General features: G+C 35.8%; 3 protein-coding genes and 1 long non-coding RNA gene across 7 annotated transcripts; 2 read left to right on the top strand and 2 right to left on the bottom strand.

The window, feature by feature from the left end:
• The first annotated feature begins 3,057 nt into the window (after window positions 1-3,057).
• LOC7459967 (protein E6) lies at window positions 3,058-4,711 on the top strand. 4 transcript variants are annotated; one of them, XM_052454680.1, is made up of 2 exons: window positions 3,058-3,790; window positions 4,157-4,711. In XM_052454680.1, exons 1-2 carry the CDS (start codon window positions 3,136-3,138, stop codon window positions 4,480-4,482), a joined length of 981 nt encoding a protein of 326 aa, XP_052310640.1. In that variant the 5' UTR covers window positions 3,058-3,135; the 3' UTR covers window positions 4,483-4,711. The 4 variants fall into 4 exon arrangements, with proteins under 4 accessions (XP_052310640.1, XP_052310638.1, XP_052310639.1 ...); XM_052454678.1 differs by having other exon boundaries at window positions 3,059-3,790; window positions 4,034-4,711; XM_052454679.1 differs by having other exon boundaries at window positions 3,059-3,749; window positions 3,993-4,711.
• Window positions 4,712-4,744: 33 nt separating this feature from the next.
• On the bottom strand, window positions 4,745-5,909 carry LOC112328163 (uncharacterized). Its single transcript, XR_002982809.2, has 2 exons — window positions 5,305-5,909; window positions 4,745-5,223 (listed from the first exon to the last, which is right to left on the bottom strand). It is a non-coding gene; the product is annotated as an uncharacterized LOC112328163 (long non-coding RNA).
• A 2,619-nt stretch (window positions 5,910-8,528) lies between these two features.
• LOC7469565 (putative disease resistance RPP13-like protein 1) lies at window positions 8,529-13,053 on the bottom strand. Its single transcript, XM_002309721.4, has 2 exons — window positions 12,622-13,053; window positions 8,529-12,489 (listed from the first exon to the last, which is right to left on the bottom strand). Exons 1-2 carry the CDS (start codon window positions 12,943-12,945, stop codon window positions 8,905-8,907), a joined length of 3,909 nt encoding a protein of 1,302 aa, XP_002309757.4. The 5' UTR covers window positions 12,946-13,053; the 3' UTR covers window positions 8,529-8,904.
• A 5,372-nt stretch (window positions 13,054-18,425) lies between these two features.
• On the top strand, window positions 18,426-26,886 carry LOC7469564 (26S proteasome non-ATPase regulatory subunit 2 homolog A). Its single transcript, XM_024605725.2, has 25 exons — window positions 18,426-18,623; window positions 18,732-18,832; window positions 19,722-19,842; window positions 19,918-19,977; window positions 20,253-20,320; window positions 20,984-21,026; window positions 21,458-21,523; window positions 21,702-21,740; window positions 21,834-21,916; window positions 22,366-22,480; window positions 22,615-22,689; window positions 22,780-22,938; window positions 23,080-23,187; window positions 23,269-23,370; window positions 23,448-23,588; window positions 23,683-23,787; window positions 24,122-24,343; window positions 24,529-24,642; window positions 24,718-24,933; window positions 25,361-25,420; window positions 25,504-25,617; window positions 25,710-25,795; window positions 25,901-26,009; window positions 26,112-26,290; window positions 26,370-26,886. Exons 1-25 carry the CDS (start codon window positions 18,513-18,515, stop codon window positions 26,443-26,445), a joined length of 2,673 nt encoding a protein of 890 aa, XP_024461493.1. The 5' UTR covers window positions 18,426-18,512; the 3' UTR covers window positions 26,446-26,886.
• The last annotated feature ends 66 nt before the right edge of the window (window positions 26,887-26,952 follow it).

The following is a 26,952-nucleotide window of genomic DNA, read 5'->3' on the forward strand; positions in this document are numbered from 1 at the left end:
AACTGATTTATTAGTATGGTATGAACACATCAAAACAATTCAAAAAAAATAAAAAAAAAATAGCGATGTGAAGACAGAGAGAGAGCATGCGTAAAGGGAAAGGTTATATCAATTTGTAGGAATGCCTTGAAAAGGGCCCTTCGCCTGAAGAAACTTCTTGGTGAGGTGATTTAGAAGAAGCCCATTTGTTTTTTCCGAGACATCTTCCATGTCTTCTTCTATTGATCCAGCATTATGTACATCAGCCATGAAATTTCCCTCGGAACCCAGTCCATGCTTCTCCCTTACCCTTCTTCTCTCTTCCTTCAATTAACACACAAAAATGCAAAACCATGGTGTTATTAACCCCAGTCTGCCAGCCAGGTGAGTTAATTTTAGAATTTTAATAATTCATGATTCCAAATCTAACTTAATTTGAGTTTCAAGTTGGAGTTCATTCGATAAATCTAACATAGCTAACTTTAATATTTTAAAAAAAAAACAAAATTGCACTTTTTTAATAATAATAAAAAAAGATTCAATTAAACTATGATTTAATATCCTAGATTCTAAATATTTTTTATTTTTATTAACGTGAATATCTGGATCAACTTGCGCGTACCTCAACTAATCTTATAAGTCCTGCAGTTAACAATCATGTAACTCTCAAATAGCTCTAAAACCTACATTCTAAATATATTTTTTTAGTTTAACGTGGGTGTCCGGGCCAGTTTGCGCGCACCTCGACTAATCCCACGGGCCTTGAAGTTAACGACCATGTAAGCCTTCAGTGGCCATCATATAAGCAACCACAGAGTTTGAACCTGAGACCACAGAGGGAGCAAACCTCTTGATCCCAAACTTTTACCACTGGACCACCACCTAAATATTTAATTATATGCAAAGCTGCTCTCTTAATTCGTAGAGCAAACTATAGTCAATTTATTCTTTCAAAAAAAAAAAAAAAGACAAAATGGTCGGAAAGTCTAAATCTGAGCTCCGATCATCACGCAAATTGGCCTCATGATTTTCTTTACATTACTTAAGACATCGTCAAAGATAACGGTCAAACATGTCTCTAACTAATCACTAATTATATTTGGTCACGTGGGCCACAAGAACCTGTTTAGATATTTAATACCATCTTATGTACTTGTGTGCTTTTCACTCTTTCAAAAGGTTCATAATATTTTGATTCTTTATTTTATATTTTAAAATACAACAAAACCTAAAGCTGTCGTGAAGTCTACTTTACTTTATTTTATATTTTAAAGGGTGGTTTATATGTAATTTTTTACCCTAACTTTGTATGTAATACAGTAGTATTCCTTCTAGCAATGCAAGCTAAAACAAACAAGATTTGACAATCTCATTAGATTATAATGATTTCGATATATATTGTGCTGCTACATCCATGAAAATCGATCCTACTATGAAGACGTTACTCATTTAATAATTTTTATAACACCTGATTAGCTAATTTTTTTTTATATTACTATAGGTATTCAGATTAGTTTTCATGTACCTCGACTAATCTTATGGGTACTGAAGTTAACGATCATGTAAGTTTCCAATAACATTAAAAAAACTCAAACTCATGATCATTGAAAAATAATTCAAGACCTGACCAATTAAGCTACTTCTCAGGATTAACAAGTTAATTTAATGATTCGTTAACTAAGAATTTAGCCTTAACAAATAATTTGTTTAAGCATCGAGTAAGACTTTGTTTAATTTTTAAACTAAAAAAAATAACATTATTTCAACTTAAAAAGAAAAATATTAAAATGACCCCTCATCAATATCATCGTGGTTTGTATTGAGAAAAATTTATAAAACATGGGTTTTATACCTATTTAAACCAAGTCTTTTCATATCACATTTGAGCTAAAATTTGCGTATTTTTTTTAATCAATGTATTCATGATTTTTCTTCTCTCTCAACATTTTCCTAGATTGAAGATCTGAATAATTACGTGTGAAAAGTAATTATTCAATTAACATATAATCATAATCCGGAAAGTAGATGGGTTTGGGTTTCTTGAGGTGTTAGGGACCAATCATAAATGGTATTCATGAGAATTTAAAGAGCCTTTTCAATTCTCCATCTTCCATTTTAATGAACAATTACCTGAACTCGCAATTCAAGTTATCGATACCCTTTGCATTTACTTTACTTTAACATCAATAAATAGATACATTTTGCTTTAACTATTCAGCTTGGATCAAATTATTAGAAAAAGACTTGGCATGTGTATCAAGACAAGAATTGGGTTATAAGTTTAGTGGGTTAACTTGTATCATTTTGAAATAGTATTGTTTTAAGATTATTTTTTAAAAAAAATTAAAACGATATAGTTCTAAAAAAAATTAAATCGAGTTTTGATTAGGTCGATTGAAATGTTAACTCACTGAATTATCACTTGCCTGGTTTAATTTGAAACCTCAATTTAACCTAAATTATTAGTTCCAAGTTGACCCAACATGTTAAACTAGGTTTAATTAAAGAAAAAGATGAAATGTTTTGGCAATAAAAGCCCTTCTTGAATCCCAATATTACCTCCATATCCAGAGCAAAACTGTCAAAGCAATATCTCTCAGGAACTTTGAAAAAAGGAGAGAAGAATTACTATCTTCACGAAGCCATAAAGTGCCAAGACTCCTAGTTAGAGAAGGAAGACCAAACCATAGTAACAGTAATAATGAAATGTGCCCTACCACCCCTCGTTAGTTCCTCACTTTTCTAGACGAACCCTAACTAATTCAACCGCCAAGGAGTGATTGAGGACCCCAAATTCAATTCCACATTGCCCTTCCATGAAAGCAAAAGAGAGTGTCTTATTTTCTTCGTTAGCTAGAAAAGCAAATAGCCCCTTTTTGACTAGGAACTGCATGTCTATTTTTTTTTTCCTGCTGGAGATTTGGTGCCCTCTTTTGCTAGACAGTCTCAATGAAGGCACATGCAGCATGCACTGTGTGCCATGATTTTCTACCCCACAATTTTCCCTTTCCTCAATCCACGCATAATTGCCCGGCCTACTAAGGGATCCAATACTCAATAGTCTATAAAAGACTAAGGGAAATGAAACTTCAACGTACCACCAAGAACCTAAAAAATTTCTTCATCTCTATCTTTAATCTTTAGGTCATTTCTCTAATGGCTTCTTCGGGTAAGCATCTATTTTTCTTCTGTTTGCTAGTGACGTTTTCCTCTATCCAGGCTAGAGAGAGCATGTTCTTTAGCAAGTTCACGAGACACTATAGCATCACAAAAGAGAATGGTAAGAAAGGGCCCATCACCATTTTGGCAGTACCAATTCAAGCACCTACACCAGCACCAGCACCATCACCAGCATCGTTACTAGATGTTCCAGAACCAGCACCAGCACCGGTGTTCGGCGAGAGTGAAAAGGGCCATGGCCTTTTCGGTGAGGGCTCAGGAATGTTCCCTCCTAAGGAGACTTCAACCACCACCACCACTTATGCTGATGAAAATGAGCTTTTGAACGAAGAACTTGATGGTGTAACCTCTGACCAGAAGTATGAAAACAGCAACTACAACAACAATGGCTATACTAGCACTTACAACAATAATGGTTACGAGAGGAGCAACTACAACAACAAGAACAACAACAATGGCTACAAACTTGGTAGTGCTAGATATGAGACAGGTAATCAAAACAACAACGGCTACACCAACAAGTACTACAATAATGGCTACAAACTAGCTGGTGAAAGCTATGAAGCAGGCAATCAAAATACTGAGAATGGCTACAACAACAATGGCAACACAAACAACTACAACAACAATGGCTACACCAAAAAGTACCACAATAATGGCCACAAACTAGCTGGTGAAAGCTATGAAGCAGGCAGTCAGAAAAGTGAGAATGGCTACAGCAACAACTACAACAACAACGGCTACACCAACAAGTACTACAATAATGGCTACAAGCTGCCTGGTGAAAGCTATGAAGTAGGCAACCAGAATAGTGAGAATGGCTACACCAACACCTACAACAACAATGGCAACACAAACAACTACAACAACGAAGGCTACACCAACAAGTACTACAATAATGGCTACAAACTAGCTGGTGAAAGCCAGGAAGCAGGCAATCAGAACAGTGAGAATGGTTACAGCAACAATGGCAACACAAACAACTACAACAACAAAGGCTACACCAACAAGTACTACAATAATGGCTACAAACTAGCTGGTGAAAGCTATGAAGCAGGCAATCAGAATAGTGACAATGGCTACACCCGCTATGAGACTGAGAGACAAGGGATGAGTGACACCAGATTTATGGAGGGTGGAAAGTACTATTACAACGCGAAGAATGAGAATTATTATCCTGCTAATAAGTACGAGTCAGGGAAGGTAAGCACTCAAAATCAAGGTTCTTATGGAAATGATGAGAACCCTAACGAATTCAACACCATGGAAGAGTATAAGAGCCAGGAGGGGTATGAGGAAAGCCAAGAGGAGTCTTTGCCTTGAAATACTGTTATTGTTGTTAAATTTGTAGTGAAAGGAAAGGTAAGAATTATAGAGGAAGAAGAGGGCTTTTGATGTATAATTGAAGGAAAGGCTAAGTTATGGGATCAAATTACAAATTTCTCATTTCATGTGATTTTCTAATTTAGTTTTTGGTTTTGACAATATTGTTTATGCTTTGTAACTCAAAAGGGATGTAGGATTTTATAGCTTTGCACTTTCATGTGAAAAATCGCACTATCAAGGATCTTTAAATTCGAGAGCATCCATTGAAAGTCATGATTGGTGATAATTAAAGCTAAGATGTTATCAGAATTCTTGATACAGTTGTAAAATCAGAAAACAGAGAGAGAGAGGTAAATTTATCATTCACCTGTGTTGTGTACTTCTATTTTAAAGCACAAATGCAGTGGTTTTGGCACCTAGACCAGTAGAATACAACACCTCTCTTCAAATGGATTTTGGCAAAGAACACTGTGTTAGGAGGGCTGGTTTTGTTAGTGCTGTTGCAGAAAAAATATTTGTTGCAAAATATTGGCAATACAGAGTTCCAAAAGTACAAGCAAACATCCGATTCTGTCAAGATCTCTTCTGTTGCAGCTCTGAACTGTTGCTTCGACGGGGCCCAGATATGTCATTTTGGATTTCCTGGTCTCTGCGACTTTGGCCAGCGGTTGTCTGTTTGTTTTACCCTTTCTTGATTTCACATTCACCCCGAGCATAGGTCATTTCTCGAGTTTAGTCCTGAACACAGAACAGTCATGAAAATTAAAGCTCTTATACCTCTGCTTTGAATCCAGAATCTGTAATTATTCGAAACCTTACTGAAAAAAATAAGAAAATGAAAGTTAGGAATGGTCTGTGCAATGAAGATCTGCTGTCTCGTTTCTGGAGAGTGATCAATCTCTGCTGTCATCAAGGAATAACTGATCTACTCCCAAGTGTTGTGGTTCTTTCTCCTGTTGAGGTTGAACTTCTTTTGAATGAACCATGAAGCCAGGTCTGTTCAACCTCTGTCTTCAAACTATCATTCAGGCTTGGTATGCATGAAGTTTCGTTTCGTATCATTTTGCATTTGCCAAAGTACTCATCTCGGATTCTCAACTAACTATGTTAGAAAACAGGTGGAGGGAAGAGAAGCAATCAGGTAAATGTAAAATTTGATATGGCATTGAGAAAGTGATGCAAGAGATTCTAGAGGAGCTGAGTTGCCAGATACAGAGTTGATGGCACTGGACGTTGTTAACAGGGAAGACCAGCACAAGGATGGCAGAAACAGTAGTCAGGGTCCTTTTGTTACGGGTGTCGAAATGACGCAAATTACCCCAATTCAAAAGGGGCAACCATCTGTTGTTTCGGACCCCCAAAATCCATCGTTGAGGCCTATGTTTTCCTAGATTTTTTTTTCAGTTTTAGTTACTTTTCGGAACTTGATTTTAAGGTGATCTTTATTTCGGTTTCCGTTTATATTTTGCTTACTTGCATTTTGAGAATAAATTTAGTCTAACAGTATGATTTATATAATTTTTCAACCTATTTAATTAAATAAAAATTATTTAAACTTGAATGATATTTTTTTATATTATATTCTTAATTTTTATTAAATAAAATTAAAAGAGTGAAATTTAAACTCGTAACCGCTTGATTAATAAGATTTTTACACCATATTAAAAAACTAGTTCAACCTAAATTCTTAAATTTTTAAATAAAATCTTAAAATATAATTTATATAATTTTTCAATCATTTTATATAGTAATTTCATTTTATCAAATAATCATTATTTACTATATTTGATAACTTTGACGTTCCTGGTTATGGAAGTCAGGCTTGTAAGCTATTTCAGTACAGATTTTATCAATGAGAAAATTATTTTGTCTTTTCTCTCATATTATGAGATTTTCTACTGCATCTAGGATTTATCTCAAGCTCTTTTTGATGAGTTAATAACTTTGAACTAATTTTTTTTTAAATTAAAAAAATCTTAAAATGACATGGGTCTGACGAACGTGTCAAACTTAGAATATTTGGGTTTGATAATTAGTCAAATCTAAAGTAATATAGATCTGATGAACATGTCAGACTCAAAACATATGAATTCAAAGACCATAAGGTTATATAGCTATATGTCGGGCTCAAGATAATCTCCTAGGTTAAAAGTATTACAGGTATAATAAACTATCATGCCTCTTCATTTAGAACAATTATATGAGTCATTCATATATGAGATAATGATCTTTATATACTCATAAATGTACAAAAGGTCTCTAAATGGACCTATCACACTTACTATCTCATTAATGATATATAAGAGATATTTGTCCTTTATTAATGTCACCAAAAGCAAAGGATTTTTCAGTCATTCTTTTCTTTGAAAACGATAAGATTGAGGGGGTATAAATACTCCATGAATCATCAAAGTAAAGGTTCAAAACTTTTTATCTCTTAAATTTTTTTGAATATATTTAAAAGCATTAACCATCTTAAAACTCAAGAATAAATATATTTGTTTCTTGAATTTAAAGCTCTTTTAAGTCATTTATTACATTTCTCATAAAGATAATGACTTTATCATCGGAGTGTTTTTAAGTCTCATGATTAAAACTGTTTTTGCAAGTGCTTAATCTTCTACCATTAATTTGGTGTTCCTAGAAAATCAATTATCTGGATATATTGATTAATCATTATTCCAAACACTAAAAAAAACTTGTTATTTATATATATGGATTTTGTCTTTTCATTTAAAACCTTCCCCAGTTTCCCTTTCTATCTCAATCTTCATAGTTATGGCCTCTTTAGAAAGTGGGAAAATATTGTTGAAATTTGGTATCAAAGTTAGAACATGATTATTTACTAGTAATCTACTGCATTGCTATCTATCTGTTAGCTATCAGCATTGCTATCTATCTGTTAGCTGATAACATTATCTAGATTAGGAAGTTTCTTTCAATTCATTTGTTTAAGCTTATCTAGGATTAGACTAGCTTGTTATACAACTTCTTCTCTTTTTTTTTAGTTTAACGTTGGTGTCCGGGCCAGCTTGCGCACACCTCAACTAATCCCACGGGCCCTGAAGTTAACGACCATGTAAGCCTCCAGTGGCCATCATATGAGCAACCACAGGGCTCGAACCTGAGACCACAGAGGGAGCAAACCTCAACTAACGTTATACAACTTCTTTGATAAAGAAGAACATAGCTGGTACGTTTTTTTAGTGTTTTATTTTTCTGTAATGTTTGTTTCCTTCTATAAATAAAACATATAAATAAAACACTGAGGATAGCAACAACCATCTGAGATATTTTTCTGTTTCTTGTTCTTTCAACTGTAAAGACTTTGTTCTTGTTTTCAGTTGATAAACTTTATATTTTAGTTTTTTACAACAAATATGAATATGAAGATGGGTACGATACCTCGTTTCTTGTTATTGCTATGACGGAAAAATGTGGCAAAATATTGGCAATACAAGCAAGTGAAAATCCAACTCGGTCCAGAACCTTGGATCTTTAATGCGGACAGCGACCATTTTGGATATCCTGGCGTCTGATCTGCTACATCACCATGCCGTCTCTTTGAAGCTTAACTCTTCCTTCACTTTGCGCTGCGCTCACCATCGTTTTCAACTTGATGCATAGGCCATCTGTGGAACTTAATCAGAACCATCACGAAAGATAATTCTATTATCAAGAGCTGTTTATTAATGTCTCATAAATTCCAGTGAATGATCAAGCAATAAGTGATATACATTACATTAGTACAGTACCATCACCAAAACTTTGTTCAGCATAGTTACTGAAATCAAAGGATAAGGCTGGTGGTGCTCAGGTAGCGTCACACTTTACTGTCTTATGATGGCAGACAGGTTACAAATTAAGCTTTTTCCCCCTGTAGATAAGCTAGCTGGAGAGGCCCAGCTGCAGGCCACTCAAAAGAGAAAGCATGTCTTGTAGGAGTTCATATCTCAATTAATAAAGTAGGCTTCACAACTTGCTACAGATGAGAAATTGTGATAGGAACCTATGGCAGCCTGATGGTGATCTAATTATCTCCCTGAAAGGAATCACAGGTCAATAATATTATTAACCAAGGCATTCACAATGAATTCAAGGAACTTAGTTTGGCAAATGATTAGCTTAAAACCAAAAAAAAATGACAGGTTCTGCTGAGCACGAACAAGGACAACATCAACCACTTGGTGTCATTTTCACTATAAGCAGACACCTTGTTTATAGCAAAACATGGAATGGAGTAACATTAACAACATGAGTGCATGACGATTAAACCTTGTTCTTGGGAAAATACAATGCTCCATGTCTAGCCATTAGTGACACGAGGAATCTCAAGAATTTATAACACCACATATGCAAAGCTGAGAAATTAGTAGATATGGAGCGCGAATGACAGAAGACTGTTCCCCTCTCAATTTCTTATCCTCCTGAATGCTTGAATATTTTTATAAAGGGGATGTGAGAAATCTTGGGCCAATCTTCGCCTATCTCCTTCCGACACCTTTTTTCTAGCAAAGGACAATCTCCAATTTCAAGATATTCAAGGGAGGAGGGCAGTCCCTGTTCTGGCATGGATTCAAGCTTAGGACAACTCCAGAAATTCAATTTGTGAAGAGAGGAGAGCTGCTGAAGCCCCTTGTAGCCCAGAGATTTCAGATTTGTCAGGTTCAGGATGTTAAGGTATTCAAGAGAGGAGGGAAGCCCCTCTTCTGGCATGGACTCAAGCTTAGGACAATCACTGATCATCAACTGGCGAAGAGAGGCGAGGTGCTGAAGCCCCTTGAACTCTAGAGATTTCAGATTTGCCAGATTCCAGAGTTGAAGGTACTCGAGGGAGGAGGGCAGCCCCTCTTCTGGCATGGACTCAAGCTGAGGACATCTCCAGATCTCCAACTTGCTAAGAGAGGTAAGGTGCTTAAGCCCCTTGTAATCCAAAGATTTCAGATTTCTCAGATCCTGGATTTTAAGGGTTACAAGAGTAGAGGGCAGCAGCGTCTCCTCAGGGAAGGACTCCACGTCATCTTTCCCAACAAATAGGAAGTGTGAAAGAGAAGTGAGAGATTGCAAACCACACACCTTCAATTTTATACAATCTTGGATGCAAAGTGAGTTTAACTTAGATGGCAAACCCCCTTCTGGAAAGAAATCAAGCTGTGGAAGTGAGATCAGTTCCAATTCCTCGAGGGAAGGAAGGAGGGAATGCATGTTTCCTGGCAGCGACTTCAAATTTATGCAACCCTCTAACTCAAGCCTTCTCAAACCTGGGACAGCCAATCCTCCTTCGAGAAAAGATACTAAATTAGGACATTCTGCAATTTTCAAATGACGGAGAGCCCGCTGTCCCTTTTGTATGCAAAGAGACTCAAGATTTTGACAATATTGGATTGTAAAGGTGGATAACGGGGGTAAAAGGTCTAGCTGACAAAACTTGAGCGAACTGCAATCGAAGATGCCAACGTCTATGATTATAGAAGAGGAAAGATAACTCATTTGCTCCAATCCCTTAAGTTGAGAATCTTCTCTAAAGGTAAGACACCACCTAGAACTAGATAATTCCTCTATATATATACGATCATTAGAACCCTCACCGTCATTGACCTGGATTCTGGTGAGCTTGGGAGCCTCTGGAATTGAAACCACAAGCTGTGGACATTCTTCAATGTCAAGTTTCAATAGAGAAGGAAGGTGGCAAGGCAAGGCATTTGTTAACTCCGGACATTTTTCTATCCAAAGCTCTTCAAGATGAGGGAAAGCACCGGCTGCATCTGTATTCCATTCCTTCCATTTTCGCATCCCCAGTAATGTTAAACTTTTAAGGGATTTAAACGGCTTCTCCATGAAAGGGCCATTTCCATAGAACTCAGAACCAACAGCCACAACTTCATCAAATCCTTTAATTTGGAGCTCTTCAAGATTTGGCAACTGCCCAAGTGGTGGTAAGGAGGTGGAGTTCTTGCATCCATCAAGAACCAAAGACACCATATTTGAGAAAGAAGAGTTTCCAACCCAACCTGGAAACTTTGTACCCCCATAAGCAGTAATGACAAGCTCTTTCACATTTTCAGGAGGCTCCAATTTCTCAAGTACGTCTCTGCCATCCATATCTACATCCCATGTCAACCTCAACCTCTCAATCTGCTTCTTACCCTTCAAATTGGCTTCCAAAGCATCTTGAACATCCTCAACATTTTGGAGATTCCAAATAGAAAGCTTCTCTTGAAGATGTAAGAGCTTCCCCAACTCTTTAACGCAGGACCCATTCTGTTTTCCCAAAAAGAAATCTGTCAACTTTCGAAGCTTTGTGAGTTTTCCCATTTTGGGTGGCATCTCTCTCAGTTTTGTCCCTTCGATATCGAGATGTTGTAAGTTTACCAGTTTGGACATGTTGGTTGGCAACTTGATGAGATAGTAACACTGCTTCAAGATTAATGTTTGCAAATTGTACAGTTTGCTCATATTTTCAGGCAGCCTTTCTATTGATTTACCCGAAAGGTCTAGATATCGCAGATGTTTCAAGTTGCCGATGGAATTGGGTAGCTGAAACTGATGTATATAACCAGACCCAACAAATGATAGTACTCGCAAGCGCTTGAGAATTCTCAACATGTCATGCAATACCTTGCCATCAGCTTTCCACCCAGGTGCTACTAACAAGAAGTTGCGCAGATGTTGGACTTCATGAATGTGCTCAAATATCTTGGATACCTGATCATATCTTGAAGTGAGTGATAAATAACGAGTCCTTTGAGGAAGCCTGCATGGATTTCCACCATTCAACCTAGAACCTGATACTCCGTCTCCCATAAACTTCAAGCAAAATTCTCCTGATACGTATTCGGCTAAATCAATTATGAGTTCATGCATGAAGAAGCTTGACGGATCATCGCTTGATTTCTGGAAAAATGACCTAGAGACAAGATCATTAAAGTACTTCTCACCTATTCTTTCAGTCTCCACATCGCCTCTAGACTGGACTAAAAAACCCTCTGCCATCCATAAAGTGATTAATTCATTCTTCATAAATGTATAACCCTTGGGAAATATTGCACAGTAAGCAAAACAACGTTTTAGGTGTGATGGGAGATAATAATAGCTCAATCTTAGAGCCGGAGGGATGTTTTCATTTGACAAACCCCACATGTTGCTATTCGATATCCTCTCCCATTCCTTGGCATCTCCTTCAGAGTGCAAAAGACCACCTAGAGTTTTCGCAGCCAGAGGTAGTCCTTTGCACTTTCTCACTATTTTTCTGCCAAATGTTTCCAAGTGTGGGAGTGCACCAGAATTTACACCGCTAAATGCATGCCTTGCAAACAACTGCCAGCAATCTTCATCGCCTATTCCTTTCAATGAGTAAGAGGGGTTAACAGTTTGCATGACTTTCGCCACATCTTCATTCCGTGTTGTTACCACAGTCTTACTTCCTTGCCCTGCATACTGCAAAGGTAGCAGTAATTTGTCCCATTCACTGTACTCAATATTCCACACATCATCTAGAACAAGCAAAACCATTTTCCCCCCCAATTCCTCCTTTAGAGATTCATCAGGATCTTTGATGCCACAAACACTTGCATTTACCTTCTTAAGAATATCATCCATCACTCTTGTTACATCGAAAATCTCAGAAACCCAAACCCAAACCTTGAGTTCAAACAAATCGTCTACCCTGCTGTCATTGTAGACAAGCTGAGCTAGAGTGGTTTTTCCAATCCCTCCCATTCCCACTATAGGAATCACAACTACATTCGGGCCATTTTCTTCATTCCGTCTCAACAATTCCATTATGGCTTCCCTGTCAGCATCCCTACCATAAACATAAGATTCATTAACTAGAGGAGTTGTCTTCTCTGACAATGGTCTACCTCCAACATCACCTTCTATCCGGCGAAGATCACCCTTGTGCTTGATTAAACGTTCAAGCTTCTCAAAAATCTTTCCTAACTTTGCTTCTATCCTTTTCATCCTTTTGTTAGTTGGATTAAGAAATGGAAGGAACTGCCCGACCTCCAATCATGAAACATGAAATAAATTTTAGAATAGACAGCTTTAAAAGTAACATTTGATGTAAAGTATAACTTCTGTTTTACTAATATTTTATCCAATTTTCCTTGGAAGAAGATTCAAAGTAGTGCTTACCTGAGTCCTGACAATTTGAGAGGCAGCTTTGTCCTTGGATCGTAGATGTTCATAATCAATCTCCTCCAGCAAGTCCTCAGCTTCATAGACAGCATGTTTAACATCATTAAGCCAGTTCTTCACAGCAGCCTTTGTAATCTGCTTCTCCTCCGCGTCGTCTAGCAGTCCGTTGACAGTATTCAGTGTTTCTTTCAACCTTTCCAGAAGATCATCATTGAGTTTTTGCGTTTTGAAGAATCCCAGAACCTCAGGATAGGCCAACTTCTCGACCAAAACCTCAATAACAGCAGAGAGAAGTGATTCTCCAATCAAAGCCAGAGCCATGCTGTTTTATCTTTGCCAAAGAACTAGCAGAAAGCAAGAAGAAAATGAATTACCGACAATGAGATGTCAAGAAAACAGTTGACTTTGCCCCTGTTTTAGACCAGTCGTTGTTGATAATGTCCTTTATATTTACCTTACTCCCTTGATCTTGATACCAAATTCCAAGACAGTCCTAAATTTAACAAGTTATACAATTCACAAGATGAATTTATTTGGCCTTAAAGGTTTTACAAAGCAGTCGTAAATTTATCAAGTCATATAATTCAATGGCTTTTTACAAAGTTTAAGATTTCTTAACGTATAGATTTTTCCAATTTAGTTTTGGGTTTTGACAGTGTTTACGATTTTCAATTCGAAAATGGTAGAGGGGTTATTCAGTTTTGCACTTTAATTTCAAAGGAAAATTGCACTGAGGATCTTGAGCTTCTCATAGAAAGAGGAGTTGCTAATTAAATTACATTGATTTCTGCCGGTAATTAGTACATGAAAGCACATAAACATTGGTAGAGATGCAAGTGGGACATTGAGAAAATGGCTAAAATAGAGTTGGAGATTGGCCTTAATTCTTGAAATGCACTGTATTTGATATTGTGTTAGCTTTTATAGCTATGGTTTGAAAATAATTGTTTTATAAAAAGTATTTTTATTTGAGGTTGGGTTGTTAAAATATATGTTTGGTTAAAAATATGGTTAAAATTGAGGTTGAATAAAAAATTGTTTAATGTGTTTGGTTAAAAATGCTTTTGAAATTGAGGTTATAAAATAACTAAAAAAGATATATATTAATATTAATGGTTTTTAATTTCAATATTGTAGATTTAACTACTGCTATTACATCATGAAATAAACAATATTTTATATAAAATATTTTTTATTATTCCATTAAACTATCTGTAATTTCATCATGTACGAAATTCATCCAACAAGGACTACAGTTTCCATGGCTTCCTGAGCGTACAACAACATTAGGTAAAATATCATCGGAACAAAATTGGGATTGCGATCAAATTCTGCAAATGCTACGTCATCATGCGATCTCCTTCTAATGTAATTATGTAGTGTCATTGATTAATGTTAAACACTAATTTTTTTAATAGAACACAATATCTGAGAAAAAAATTTTGAATTTTTTTATTTTACTGGGTCGGACCGGTCCAACGCATTTAGGTTTGGGTCAGACCGGTCCGGCCATGAACAGTGGAGACACTCTCTACTGTTCACTTTGCAGAACAGTGGAGAGCAACCCAAACGAAGGAGAAGGGGAAGGGGAAGAGCAGCGCGGCGGTGATGGATTGAGGGATGGTGGAAACACCGAAGGCCGGTCACTCTCCACTATTCACATGCAAAGTGAACAGTGGAGAGCAGCCCAAACGAAGGAGAAGGGGAAGGGGAAGAGCAACGCGACGGTGATGGACTGAGGGACGGTGGAAACGTAGTGGAGAAAGGAGAAGGCGGAGGAGACAGCGAAGGAGAAGGAGAAGGAGAAAGGGAAGGGGAAGAGTAGTGCGGCGGCGAGAACGACAGAGGCCAGTGGTGAAAGGGAGCTGCTCTCCACTGATGGACAGCGGTCCTTCTTTTTCTCCTCTGTTTTTGCTCTTCTCCTTCTCTCTATCTTGCGGTCTCCTGTCTACAAAAATAAACAAAGCAGAAACGTAGCATTGCGAAAAGCATGTAGAAATAGCTTCTACAAAACTGAGTTTTGAACGCATTTAATGGAGGGGCCCATGCATGAAAACTGCGTTCTGTTTTGTAACCAAACAAGATGAAATCACGGTTAAATAAAAACGTTGCCACAAACACATAGCCAAACGGGCTCAGGCATCGCGGCCAACCGCACCCAGAGCATCCGCATTCCGACACAGGTTCTAAATCAAGTGATGAAGGTCACCATCAGTAATTGCTTCCAGGAAACACAACTTACAGAACAAACATGGAATTAGCTTCTGGAGAAACCAAACACATTTCAGTCATTAGCAGCTTTTCTTCAAAATCCAGAGTTGCAATATTTTTTGGAAGGCATGAATTGATTTGGTTCCAAGAGGAGTATTATTATTAGCAGCATGATATGGCTGGTTTTGTTGTAGCCTTGAAAAGGAAGCTGTTTGCCTGTTATTGCTGTGACAGAGAAGAAAAAGTTACAAGATATTGACTATATAGAGTTCCAAAATTAACAACACAGGCAAGCAAACATCCGACTCTGTCAAGATCTCTGTCTTGGCTCTGGATTCGTTGCTTGGGCAGGGGGGCGAACATAACATTTTTGGATATCCTGGTTTCTGATCTGCTGCATCTTTGGAAAGAAGTTGTCTCTTTCTAAGTTTCACCCTTTTTACTCTTTGCGTTCCATGTCATTTTCACGGTGAGGCATAGGCCATCTCTCGAGTTAATCCTGAACGTAGAACCATCACGAAAAAACATCAGGCAGCTGCTTATTCTGATCAACCTTTTTCTTTTCATAATATTCCAGTGAACTATCAAGTTGTAAGTTATATAGATTGGTAGCATCTCTGTTCTATTTTTATAACTCTGTATTGAATACAGAATCTCAAATTATTTGAAACCTCATCAAGAAAGAAATGAACACAAGGAAATGTAAAGCAATTCTCTCTTTGGTACATACGAGAATCTGGGAGTATATTGCAAAGTAGCATGAAGCATATTTTCCAACATGTCTCTGTTGCAAAGAAAAAGATGTCAATTTGCAGCTTACACAGAATCACACAGAAAAAGACTGGCATTGCTTCAGAAGGCCATATCGTGAAAAGCACTGTTCGTCACAATTGCAGTGAAATCTCAAGTAAATGAGGGGTGGGGCTCAGGTATCAGTAGACTGAGCTATTTACAAGTGATGCTGAAAAGAAAATGGCATATTTTACGATTTTATGATTGAACAGTTTACAGATCAAGCCATTTCCCTTGTACAAGCGGCAAACAATGGATACAAGGAGAAAGCTTAGCTGCAGATCAATGAAAAAGAAGAGGAAATCCACAAAAGAAATCATGTCTATAGAAGGTCATGGCACATTACTCAACCAAGTTCCCTACTATTTGAAGCATGAATGCATAATCCCATGCACCTTTTCTGCTGCTTAAGAGATGTTGCTGGATGTCATTTTTACTTTTCTGGCAGCAATATGATTATTGAATGATCTGACTACAAGTCTAAGATGGTATTAAAAACAATACCGTTCTATGTAGAAAAGGGCCTTTGCAATTGAAAATAATTTTGAATGCTCCTGGAACTACGTTGAAAAACAAAGAAGACAGTGGAAAACCTACCAGTACAAAACCCATAACAGTCTTCGGCAAGCCTTTGGCCCAATTTCTGCGAAACCAAACCTACTATATACTGGCTCATTGGTTCGTGATTATTGGGGCTGATTTGCGAAACTTGTAGGAATAATTTTACAAAAAAAATAATTAAAAAGTTAAATTAATTTAATGTTGAAAGATAAAATCAATAAAAAACAACATTTGATTAAAAAAAAGAGTGAACTCGATTCAACTAAATAAACTTGCAACGAAAGTTATACACATCACCGGGTCCTATAATTTTTTATCTCAGAAATTTTTTTTATTTAATTATATAACAATTTAGCGCATAATATGTTTTTTGTATTAAACATGTGTTTTAAAAGTAAAAAAATCATGATAAGCATGTGGGGCCAAGATAGCGAAAGTAAATTATTGACAACAAATGATGAAATTATATTCTTTTAAATTTGAGATAAATTAAAAAAAAAGATTATTAATGACAAAAAAAGGTTAAATTATATATTTTTTAAAAATAAGGGACATAAAACAAAAAAAAAATGAAAAACAAATAATACTTTAGATGTCGGGGATTAATCTATTAAACTTGCTACTTGGATAATTGACTTAATCAGGTTTAATGATTTGTTTTATCAATTTTCTTAAAACCAAGAATAAAATAGGAGAAAAAAAAAGAAAAAAAAAAGGAGCCCAACCGTGTGAGTCTAAGTATTAAAAAAATAGCTCATGTAAGTGGGCTTTCTGACGCAACCCAGCCCACACGCCTGAGCTTATCTTATATAAAAAAAAATCTTAAAATGATAGACAAATTTCTTTTTTTAAAAAAAAAAACATCAGATGACGTGTCATTTGCTTCTACAAATTAGCCGTTAGAAAATCATGAGTTTGGTTTTTGTTTTCTATTTAAAACTCATTTTTTACCCAAACACACCTATAAAATATCATAAACATCTTGATAAACCTATCCATGATATATATATAAAAAAAATTAACCCAAGGCCAAAATGATTCCCGCGATAAGATCTATCTCATTAGGTAAAGAGAATGAAGAAAAACACCTAGGTTAAACTCCCATCATGAAATGATAACATATTAACATCAAAATCAATTATTTTGAATTGTTATTAATAATGAATTTCTCTTTATACGCCGAAATTTAGTAAGTCTTTCTATGCTCTCACAAAAAAGGGACTCGAAAATAAGTGAAATAAAATTTGGTACTAAAATTGAATTTCAAAATACTAAAAAAACTGATTACCTAATAATTAAAAATGATGGGAGTTAAAATGAACTTGTTAAACAAAATTCTAATACACTATTTATTTTACCTATCCTTTGCACTTTAATTTTTTATTTTCAATTCAATTCTTTATTAAAAAAATATAATTGGGTGTTAATTTGAGATCAAAATAGTTTAATTGTGCAAGAAAAGAATTTGAAGAGCAATTTTTTTTTAAAAAAATTAAACTATTTTAATTCATAATAATTTATGAGAAGATAAGCAATGAATTTGCAACTATTAAATGCTCACACGACTAAATGTTTTTGTTAATAATATACGTCTCTCTTAAAACAAAATACTTATTGATATTAAATATCTTGAAGATATAATTTTTTATCTTATTTAATAATATTCATTAAAAGTCATGTAAGTAAATTTATGTTGATGTAGAATTATAATTAAAAGTTAAAAAATAAAAATACTAAAATTTCCATAACAGTGGAAATAATTGAAATTATAGTATTAATTTTGGACGTGAGTGATTAGGAGGTATCTTAAAAATATTAAAAAAATATACTATTTAAATACCATATCTTATCGTTTTCATGTTTTGTTCATAGTTATAGACTCATATGAGCCAATTTTAAAAAACAAAATTAAGTTATTAGCTCATTTATTTTTATTAAGAAAATAACATTTTTTATTTTTTTAATATTAACTTTTTTAATATTAAATCATTGAAAACTCAATCCAATTAAAACAACCATGTTTTACCACGTCAATGTCTTCTTGTATTTAACTAGAAACCCGACCCGATTCAGCCCCAAGCCCCAAATTTCCCGGGTTAAACCGACAAGAAGGGCGGGTTTAACAACTACAATTTTATTATTGTTTGAGAACCTCATTGTAAAATTATAAAGTTTGAGTACTCATATTGAATTACTCACTAATTCAACCTCTTCTTCTCTAAGTCGCTATAGCATAAATACATTAGTCTCAAAGATAAAAGCTAATAGTGTCCCTCTCTCATGCTTCCTACTACAAATAATTAATTAATTAATTAAAAGAAATTATGGCGCCGGAAACGAACAAGGCGAGTGGCAGCGGAGGTGCAACCAAAAACGATGAGCCGGTGAAGGCGCCGCCGTCGAAGAAGAAAGAGGAGAAGAAAGACGACGATTTAGTAAGTTTCATTTACTTTAATTTCTCACTTTAGGGTTTTATTCATTGAAGATTGAGAGCAACTTTGTTACTTTTTTTTATTGATTTGATGCGGGTTTTTGCCGTGTAGTCGGAGGAGGACTTGGCATTGAAGCAGCAATTGGAGTTGTATGTGGAAAGAGTTCAAGATCCTGAACCTGGAGTTCAAAAGCTTGCTCTTGAGAGTTTGAGGTAGTGACTGATTCATTCAAAGTCTGCAACTTTAGAGTTTTTGTTTCTGCTAATTTTGATGATAATTTGTTGGTGATGATAAATTGGAAGGAATTTGAAACTGTGAAGCTGACGTGAAGGGTGAGTGATATTTGGTAATATATAGGAATGCAATTGGTTTCTTATGGGAATTGCACTGATAGTTTGGCTGTGTTTATTACCGTTGTAAAAGGGTATGGGATTTCTCTTGGAATTTAGGGCTTGATTTTTTGGATTAACAAATCTAGACTTCAACATGAAAGTCATTTAGAAGATGGGTCGTGACTGCCAATGTTTATAAGATGGAGCTTTGGAAGGGGTATGTGTGCTCTTGGATTGAGCTCCCCTCAAGCTAGGGGTAACATGATCGATCATGTTAGTTAAATCCAAACCATTGATTTTGAAATCAATAGTTAGGATCTCATTTCACCAAGTTAGTGGGTGGTTTGAATCCTTTTAAAATTTGTGATTATTTATTTATATAAAAAAACCCAAACCATTGATTTCAAAATCAATGATTTTGATTTACTTAACTTGAGAGGAGCCAAATCTGTGTGCTCCTGGCTACACTTATTGAATGGGTGGACTGGCTTGGTCTTCGTCATTAATTATTGTACCGATTAAGACGGTGTTTTGACAGCCACAAATGCTATAATGGTTGTGAGTATGTTTTTTAGTCTATCGTGGCTTTTCAAGAGTGAAGAAATCTCAGCTTCTCGTTTTGTGTATCAAAAGATTGAGAATGTCTTGCATGGCTTCATGTGTTGTTGTGTTAAAAGTGTAATGATTTTTCTACCAGTTAATATCAACTTTCAGGAAACAAATTTTGAATAGCGTGTGGTTATTGACAATGCATTTTTTTCCCTTGCAGACAGGAAATTCGAAGCTCAACGAGTTCAATGACTTCAGTTCCAAAGCCATTGAAGTTTCTTCGACCACATTATGGAACCTTAAAAGCACATTATGAAAAAATGTCTGAAGCCGATCTGAAGGTATATTGTGAAGTTGGATGTTGTCCCTTAATATCAATCACAGTAGCTCAGACATTAATTAGTTTTTTTATGCAGAAATACTTGGCAGATATACTCTCAGTTTTGGCGCTGACCATGTCTGCAGAGGGAGAACGGGTATGCCTACATGTTTTATGGTTTAAGTTTGTTCTATCTTATTTTCCAGTGATTGGCATGCTATGCAAGGGCGTACTTAGTCTGCACCTTTGCTCTTGTCACCCCTATATTTCCCCCTTCTTTCCTATTAATGTTTGTTTTGTTTATCACGTATTTTCTCTTGCATATATGCTTGGTGCATGATTCTGAATGTTTATATTTATTCTGCACATGTTAATCTGAAGCACTAGTAGTTCATTCACTTGCATCTGTTTTTCATTTGATGACTCTTTCAGGAAAGCTTAAAATACAGATTGTTGGGTTCAGAGGGTGATATTGGTTCATGGGGCCATGAGTATGTAAGGTGAGATCATCTCACTAAGAACATTTTTCATACGAGTAGGATACAAAATGGAGTTGGACATGCTTTTTATTGTGATGAAGGCTTGGTTTGTGTGCTGGTTATGTGTCGCTGTGGTATTGTTTTTTCCCTGGGCTTGCAAGTTTAAGCTCTTCTAATCACGATATATTTGAAAAAAAAAAATGGTTACTGCTATACAGAGTTTTTTTGGCTGCAATGTATTGAGCGCAGCTGCAAGTGCTTTTATAACAAGTTAGTTGTGATAAATTTCTAGAATTGGGATGTTCTATCTTTTTAAGAGGATGTCTTGTTCTGTTTATTGCAGTTAATCATTCTATCCATTCAATAAAATTTCTTCCTTGATCATTGAAAAAAAAAGCTTGAAGCCTTTTTTCTTTTTCTACAGCTTTTAAAATTTGTGCATGCATTTTGTGTTGCAACAGGTTCTTAGAACTCGGTTGCTCAATTTTCTTTTCTGTGATCTACTAGCATTGTTGATTTAATGAATTTTGCAGTTCTGTTTTTTTAATTGATTAGCAACCTATTGGAGTAACTGGGTAGAGAGGATCGTTTAGCATTTAATAGTTATGAAGAGACACTCTCACAGTTACATACATATATTATGTGTATGAATCAATCTTAACGTCATGATTTTTTTGTCGGCAGGAATTTGGCTGGAGAAATTGCTCAAGAGTACACAAAGCGACAGGTTAGAAATTTATCCTTTAGTAATGCTTTTGAAGATTGAAATGACTTGTTAAGCAAACTTGTCAGGCAATGAAAATGTTCTTCTATCTGATGTGTACTTTCCAGTTTAAAGTATCCATCAAAAGTGTGTTTACAGTTTAAAGCATCCATCAAAAGTGTGTTTACAGTTTAAAGCATCACTATGCTATCTGGAGGATTGCATTCAAACAGCCTGATGTTTCTGTATAATTTAATTAATACTCACTTATTCTTGTGTTTGTTCTTCTAGCATTAAGCTTTTCATTGCTTCCACAGTGACACTTTTGTTTATAGATTGGTGCCTGGGATCATGATGCTCAGGGGTGTTTTGTATTGAACTGTGAAAAATCTGTCATGAACTCTCATATATGTTCCCTGTGTTCTTAATTCCAATTATTTTTGTGCTGCTTACAGAGTGAAGAGGCCTCAAATGATGATCTGATTGAGCTTGTACAACAGATTGTTGCATTTCACATGAAGGTATGCCTTGAAATCGTATTTTGAGATAAGTTCCCTTAAATGGAACATGGATGCAGGATTGAGTCTTGATGTACACCAGAAGTACCAAGCTAGTACTGAAAATATCCAAACGCTGTCTACCATATCCCCATATCAATAACTGTGCTTTTTATATCTGATCATTTTTATTGTTTCGCAGCACAATGCTGAACCTGAAGCCGTGGACCTTTTAATGGAGGTAAAGCCCAATATTATTTCTTCAATCTTCCTAGTATTCTTTTATCAATTTTCTTTTCTTCCTCTGAAAATATTTTGTTTTGACTAAATCCAGGTTGAAGACCTTAATATTTTAAGTAAGTATGTGGACAAAACAAATTTCAAGAGGACTTGTCTCTACCTCACCAGTGCAGCAAAGTGAGTGTATTACAGTCATGATTTACTAGGACTTTTTGACCAATAGATTTCAAAGAATAAATCTTTCCACATTTACGTTGTTATAAAATCTTACAACATAACATGTCTTATAGTTGCTTATCATTACTTAATTGCGCAAATCTTCAAAATAAATGCCCATGTATATGCACCATTTAACTACCAAAAAAGCTTGTAAGTACACCCAACTTTAGACTAGTTATCATATTGAGCGATGAAGAATTAAGTAAGAGAATGCTTCTTGTGGAACAAAATTTTTAAGAAGTCTTCACTTCCAATTCTTCTTCTTGAATGAAAGAGAAAGAAAGATATTATATATATATATATATATATATATGGCATTCAAAGGACAATGTCTTCAACCCTGCTCTATGTTCAATAGTAGATCATGTGTGTATGGTGTTGACATTTCAATTTGCAATATTTTGCAGATACCTTCCTGGACCAGATGATTTGGTAGTTCTGAAAATAGCATATGAGATATATATAAAATTTACGGAGTATGCAAGCGCACTTCAGATTGCATTATTCCTCAATGACTTGCAGGTTTGCTTGTTTGAGTTCATTGACTTGAGTAACCTTATGTATGAGTAATTTGTGTCTGATGCAAATAAATTGAATCTATTATGCATAAAAAGTAATTGTGGTTTAATTCCTAACAACTTTGTGTATGATGGCAGTATATCAAGCAGGTCTATACTTCTTGTGATGATGTGCAGCAAAAGAAACAATTTTCTTACATCCTTGCTCGACATGTAAGTTTTACAAATGTGTATTGAATTAGTTTTGTTGCAATTATTGATACATTTGTGCTCAGTGGTTAACTGGTATTTCATTTTTTTCAGGGTACTGCTTTTGAACTTGATGATGATATTGCTTCAGATGATATAGACAGAGAAGTATTGGAGGAAATAATCAACAACACCAAATTAAGTGAGGGTTACCTTACCCTTGCTCGTGATATTGAGGTCATGGAGCCCAAATCTCCTGAAGATATCTATAAGGTTTGAACTTTTGATTCTGTATGATGCTGGAATGAGATTTTACTATCCAAATGTTTTATATTTCTATACAAGTATATAATTCAATCATATTTGTCTTTTCTATACCAACTTCATGGTTTGATTGCTTTATTTTTTTGTTAGGCACACTTGCTTGATGGCCGGGCTAGTGCTGGTTCTAGTGTTGATTCAGCCAAACAGAATTTGGCTGCTACATTTGTTAACGCATTTGTAAATGCAGGTTTTGGACAGGTAAATATATATATATTTTTTTCATGCAAATGCTCGAAGTTGTGGGTTATACTGACATTTGTTTACTTATGTTTGTAACAGGATAAGTTAATGACACCTCCAACAGACTCTTCAAGTGGTGGTTCAGGAAATTGGCTTTTCAAGAATAAAGAACATGGGAAGACCAGTGCTGCAGCAAGCCTGGTATGCTTTTGTTCTTTACGTGATTTACTGTGAATTTCAACCTGCCTGCAAAAATCTCACTGATGTTACCTTTACAGGGTATGATTTTAATGTGGGATGTTGACTCTGGGCTCGCTCAGCTTGATAAGTATTTCCACAGCAATGACAACCATGTGATTTCTGGTGCCCTACTAGGGGTTGGAATTGTCAATTGTGGTATCAGAAACGACTGTGATCCTGTGAGTTCTTTTAATTTTTGTGCCAGAGTAACATAATTTGTTACCAATAAATTATAAATTATGTATTTCTCTCTGACTTGATTTCTTTTCTCAGGCCTTGGCACTTCTTGATGATTTTGTTGATAAAGAAGAACCATCTATCCGAATTGGTGCAATAATGGGGCTAGGAATTGCATATGCTGGTACTCAGAATGAGCAGGTGAGCTTTCTTTTCCTTCTGATAAATTTGTAGCCCATAGCAACTATTATCTTAGTAAATAAACAGTTTTTCCCTTTCATCTTTGTGTGCTGTAGAAATTTCAACTCCCTGATGTTGGCTGTGTTTTTATTAGTCATCTTTTATTCAGTTTACTGATCCAACTGTTGATTCACTAAATTATCATTCTTGTTAGCGATGTTTAAAATATTTGTTTAGTTAAATGTCTACTGGAGTTTGAGAAGTTATTATTAGAGGGAAAGATTGTGATGTTATATGATTAGGGGCTTACAAGTGCGTTGTCATTTGATTTCTTATGTGTTTTTGTGATTGACAGATATGCAGGAAATTGTCCCTGGTACTTAATGATGCAAAAGCTCCACTTGATGTAATAGCATTTGCTGCGATCTCATTGGGCTTGGTTTGTGTGGGTTCCTGCAATGAAGTGGTTGCACATGCTATTATATTGTCGTTGATGGAGAGGAGCAAGTCAGACTTGCAGGACCCCCTTACTCGATTTTTGCCACTTGGCCTTGGTCTTCTATATCTTGGGAAGCAGGTAATTACAACTTGAGGAGGCTATTATGGAATCCAATATTTACTTTTGTACTCCATGTATTATTATGTCAAGTATTGTTGCCACATTGTGCATGGGGTTCATTTATTGCGCACTAACATTTTTGTCAAATGAATCTGGGACACTTGTAACTTTTTTATTTGATTTTTTTTATGTGTGTTCAACAGGAAAGTGTGGAGGCCACAGCAGAAGTGTCCAAGACATTTGATGAGAAAATAAGAAAGTATTGTTATATGACACTGCTTTCCTGTGCCTATGCAGGCACTGGGAATGTTCTTAAGGTAATCTATTTGATTCATTTAATGCTACTGATATATTAAGTCATCCTTCTTAGTAGCTAACTCCTTTTCTCATAGGTTCAAAACCTTCTTGGTCGTTGTGCTGAAATCCTTGAGAAAGGCGAAACTCACCAGGGACCAGCTGTTCTTGGGATTGCTATGATAGCAATGGCTGAGGAGTTGGGCCTTGAAATGGCAATTCGCTCATTGGAACATCTGTTACAATATGGACAGCAGAATATCCGTAGAGCAGTTCCTTTGGCCCTTGGACTCCTCTGTATATCAAACCCTAAGGTATAAAAAGTCTTTTTGTAGTGATTTGAAAATTTGCCTATTTTGCACAAGTATACTATGATGATTTTAACTGACTATTGAAATAATTACCAGGGCTGGGTAAGCAAACTAAGTAAATTCTTTTATAATTCCAGTTATGAATGGAGAAATTCTTGTAATCAATCTATGTAGATGAAAAAACAAAGAAAGTGAGATAATAATCAATTAATTGCTTTTTCCCTTTTCACCTGTTCATTTGGCTTTCAGTCTGTCTGTCCATAGATTGAGGGAAATAAAAATTTAACATAGTTTTTCTTGTGGTTTTTTTTTTTTTTTTTCAAATAGTTTTTCTTGTGATTGCATATCTAAATTTCTACTCTTTAAATTGTTTCTGAGAATTCAAAACAAGTGTTGTTTGCTGATGATTTTTATTTCATATATCTGCCAGGTTAATGTTATGGACACATTAAGTAGACTTAGCCACGATACAGATTCAGAAGTTGCAATGGTAAGATCACACTTTGGTTCACGGTTTAAATTTTATTCTGTTGCTTACCCTCTAAAAGTTGCTTGTTTTTTCAAATGCTGCAGGCTGCGGTTATTTCCTTAGGTTTGATGGGTGCTGGAACTAACAATGCTCGCATAGCTGGAATGCTTCGCAATCTTTCCAGCTATTATTACAAAGATTCCAGCCTTCTTTTCTGTGTAATGCTTATTCTAAATGTGTCTTTAGTTTTCTAATTGTGCTGCTGGGTTCCATCAGAGATTAGCTGACTGATTCCACTTGGCCCATGCAGGTGCGAATTGCCCAAGGTCTGGTACACTTGGGGAAGGGCTTATTGACCCTCAATCCATATCATTCTGATCGCTTCTTACTATCACCGTAAGAAATCTCCTTCGGTGAAAATTGGCTTTCCCTGGAATCATTTGATGGGATCTATGAGTGTTCTTTTCTTTTTTGAATTATTATTTTATTTTCTCTCTACAGGACTGCACTTGCTGGTCTAATAACAATGCTTCATGCCTGTCTTGATATGAAAGCGATCATTTTTGGGAAATATCACTATGTCCTCTACTTCCTTGTTCTAGCAATGCAGGTTTGTTAGAATTTGGACACATCAACCTCCATTATCTGCTTCCTTTTTACCTTGTGAATCACTTGCTTCTCACTGCCAATTTGTTTTTCTATGTGGCCACAGCCAAGAATGTTGTTGACAGTGGATGAGAATCTGAAGCCTTTACCTGTACCTGTTCGAGTGGGACAGGCAGTTGATGTTGTTGGTCAAGCAGGAAGACCCAAGACCATTACTGGTTTCCAGACCCACTCAACCCCAGTTCTTCTAGCTGCTGGTGATCGGGCTGAACTGGCTACCGAGAAGTGAGAATTTTTCTTTGAAGTTACCATTAACTTTTCTGTTATTGGTTGATAGTGCTCTAACAAGTACTTGGTTCTGCAGGTATATTCCTCTTACAGCCATTCTTGAAGGGTTTGTCATATTGAAGGAGAACCCAGATTACAGAGAAGATCAGTAGTTGCTCACAGAGACTTCTATAGAGCTTATTCAATCAAATACGAATTGTAGACCTTGCCTGATTACCTTGGGATTTTCGGCCAGGTTTGAATTTGTATGCACGTTGCATGTCAACTTCTGCCAATCTTTCTTTCTCCAATATATTAGCAAACATTGTGGATTAGTGGAGACAAATGCGCACTCTGAAATCTATGAAGAGGGAGAACATAACCCAAATGCATGGCAACTCTTGACAAGTTTGCTTAATTTATTGAAACAGGGTTTCATGTTTGTGCTAGATCTACAATTTTTTTCCACCTTGTTTTTGCAGAGTGCTTTTTAATGAGGTTTGCAGAAAGTTCCAAATGCTTGTATTATAACACTTTATTTCTGATTTTATATAGAAATGAACTGCATAAACTGTATACTAAAGTGAAAGTTACCATTTTAGTTTCTCAAAGCATTCAACAATGTTTTGCTCCAGCTTTTCTAGTTCAAAACTTTCCAATATTAGCTTCAAAATTTTCAT

The sequence above is a fragment of the Populus trichocarpa genome, chromosome 7 (genome assembly GCF_000002775.5).
Source record: "Populus trichocarpa isolate Nisqually-1 chromosome 7, P.trichocarpa_v4.1, whole genome shotgun sequence".
Taxonomy (NCBI): Eukaryota; Viridiplantae; Streptophyta; class Magnoliopsida; order Malpighiales; family Salicaceae; genus Populus; species Populus trichocarpa.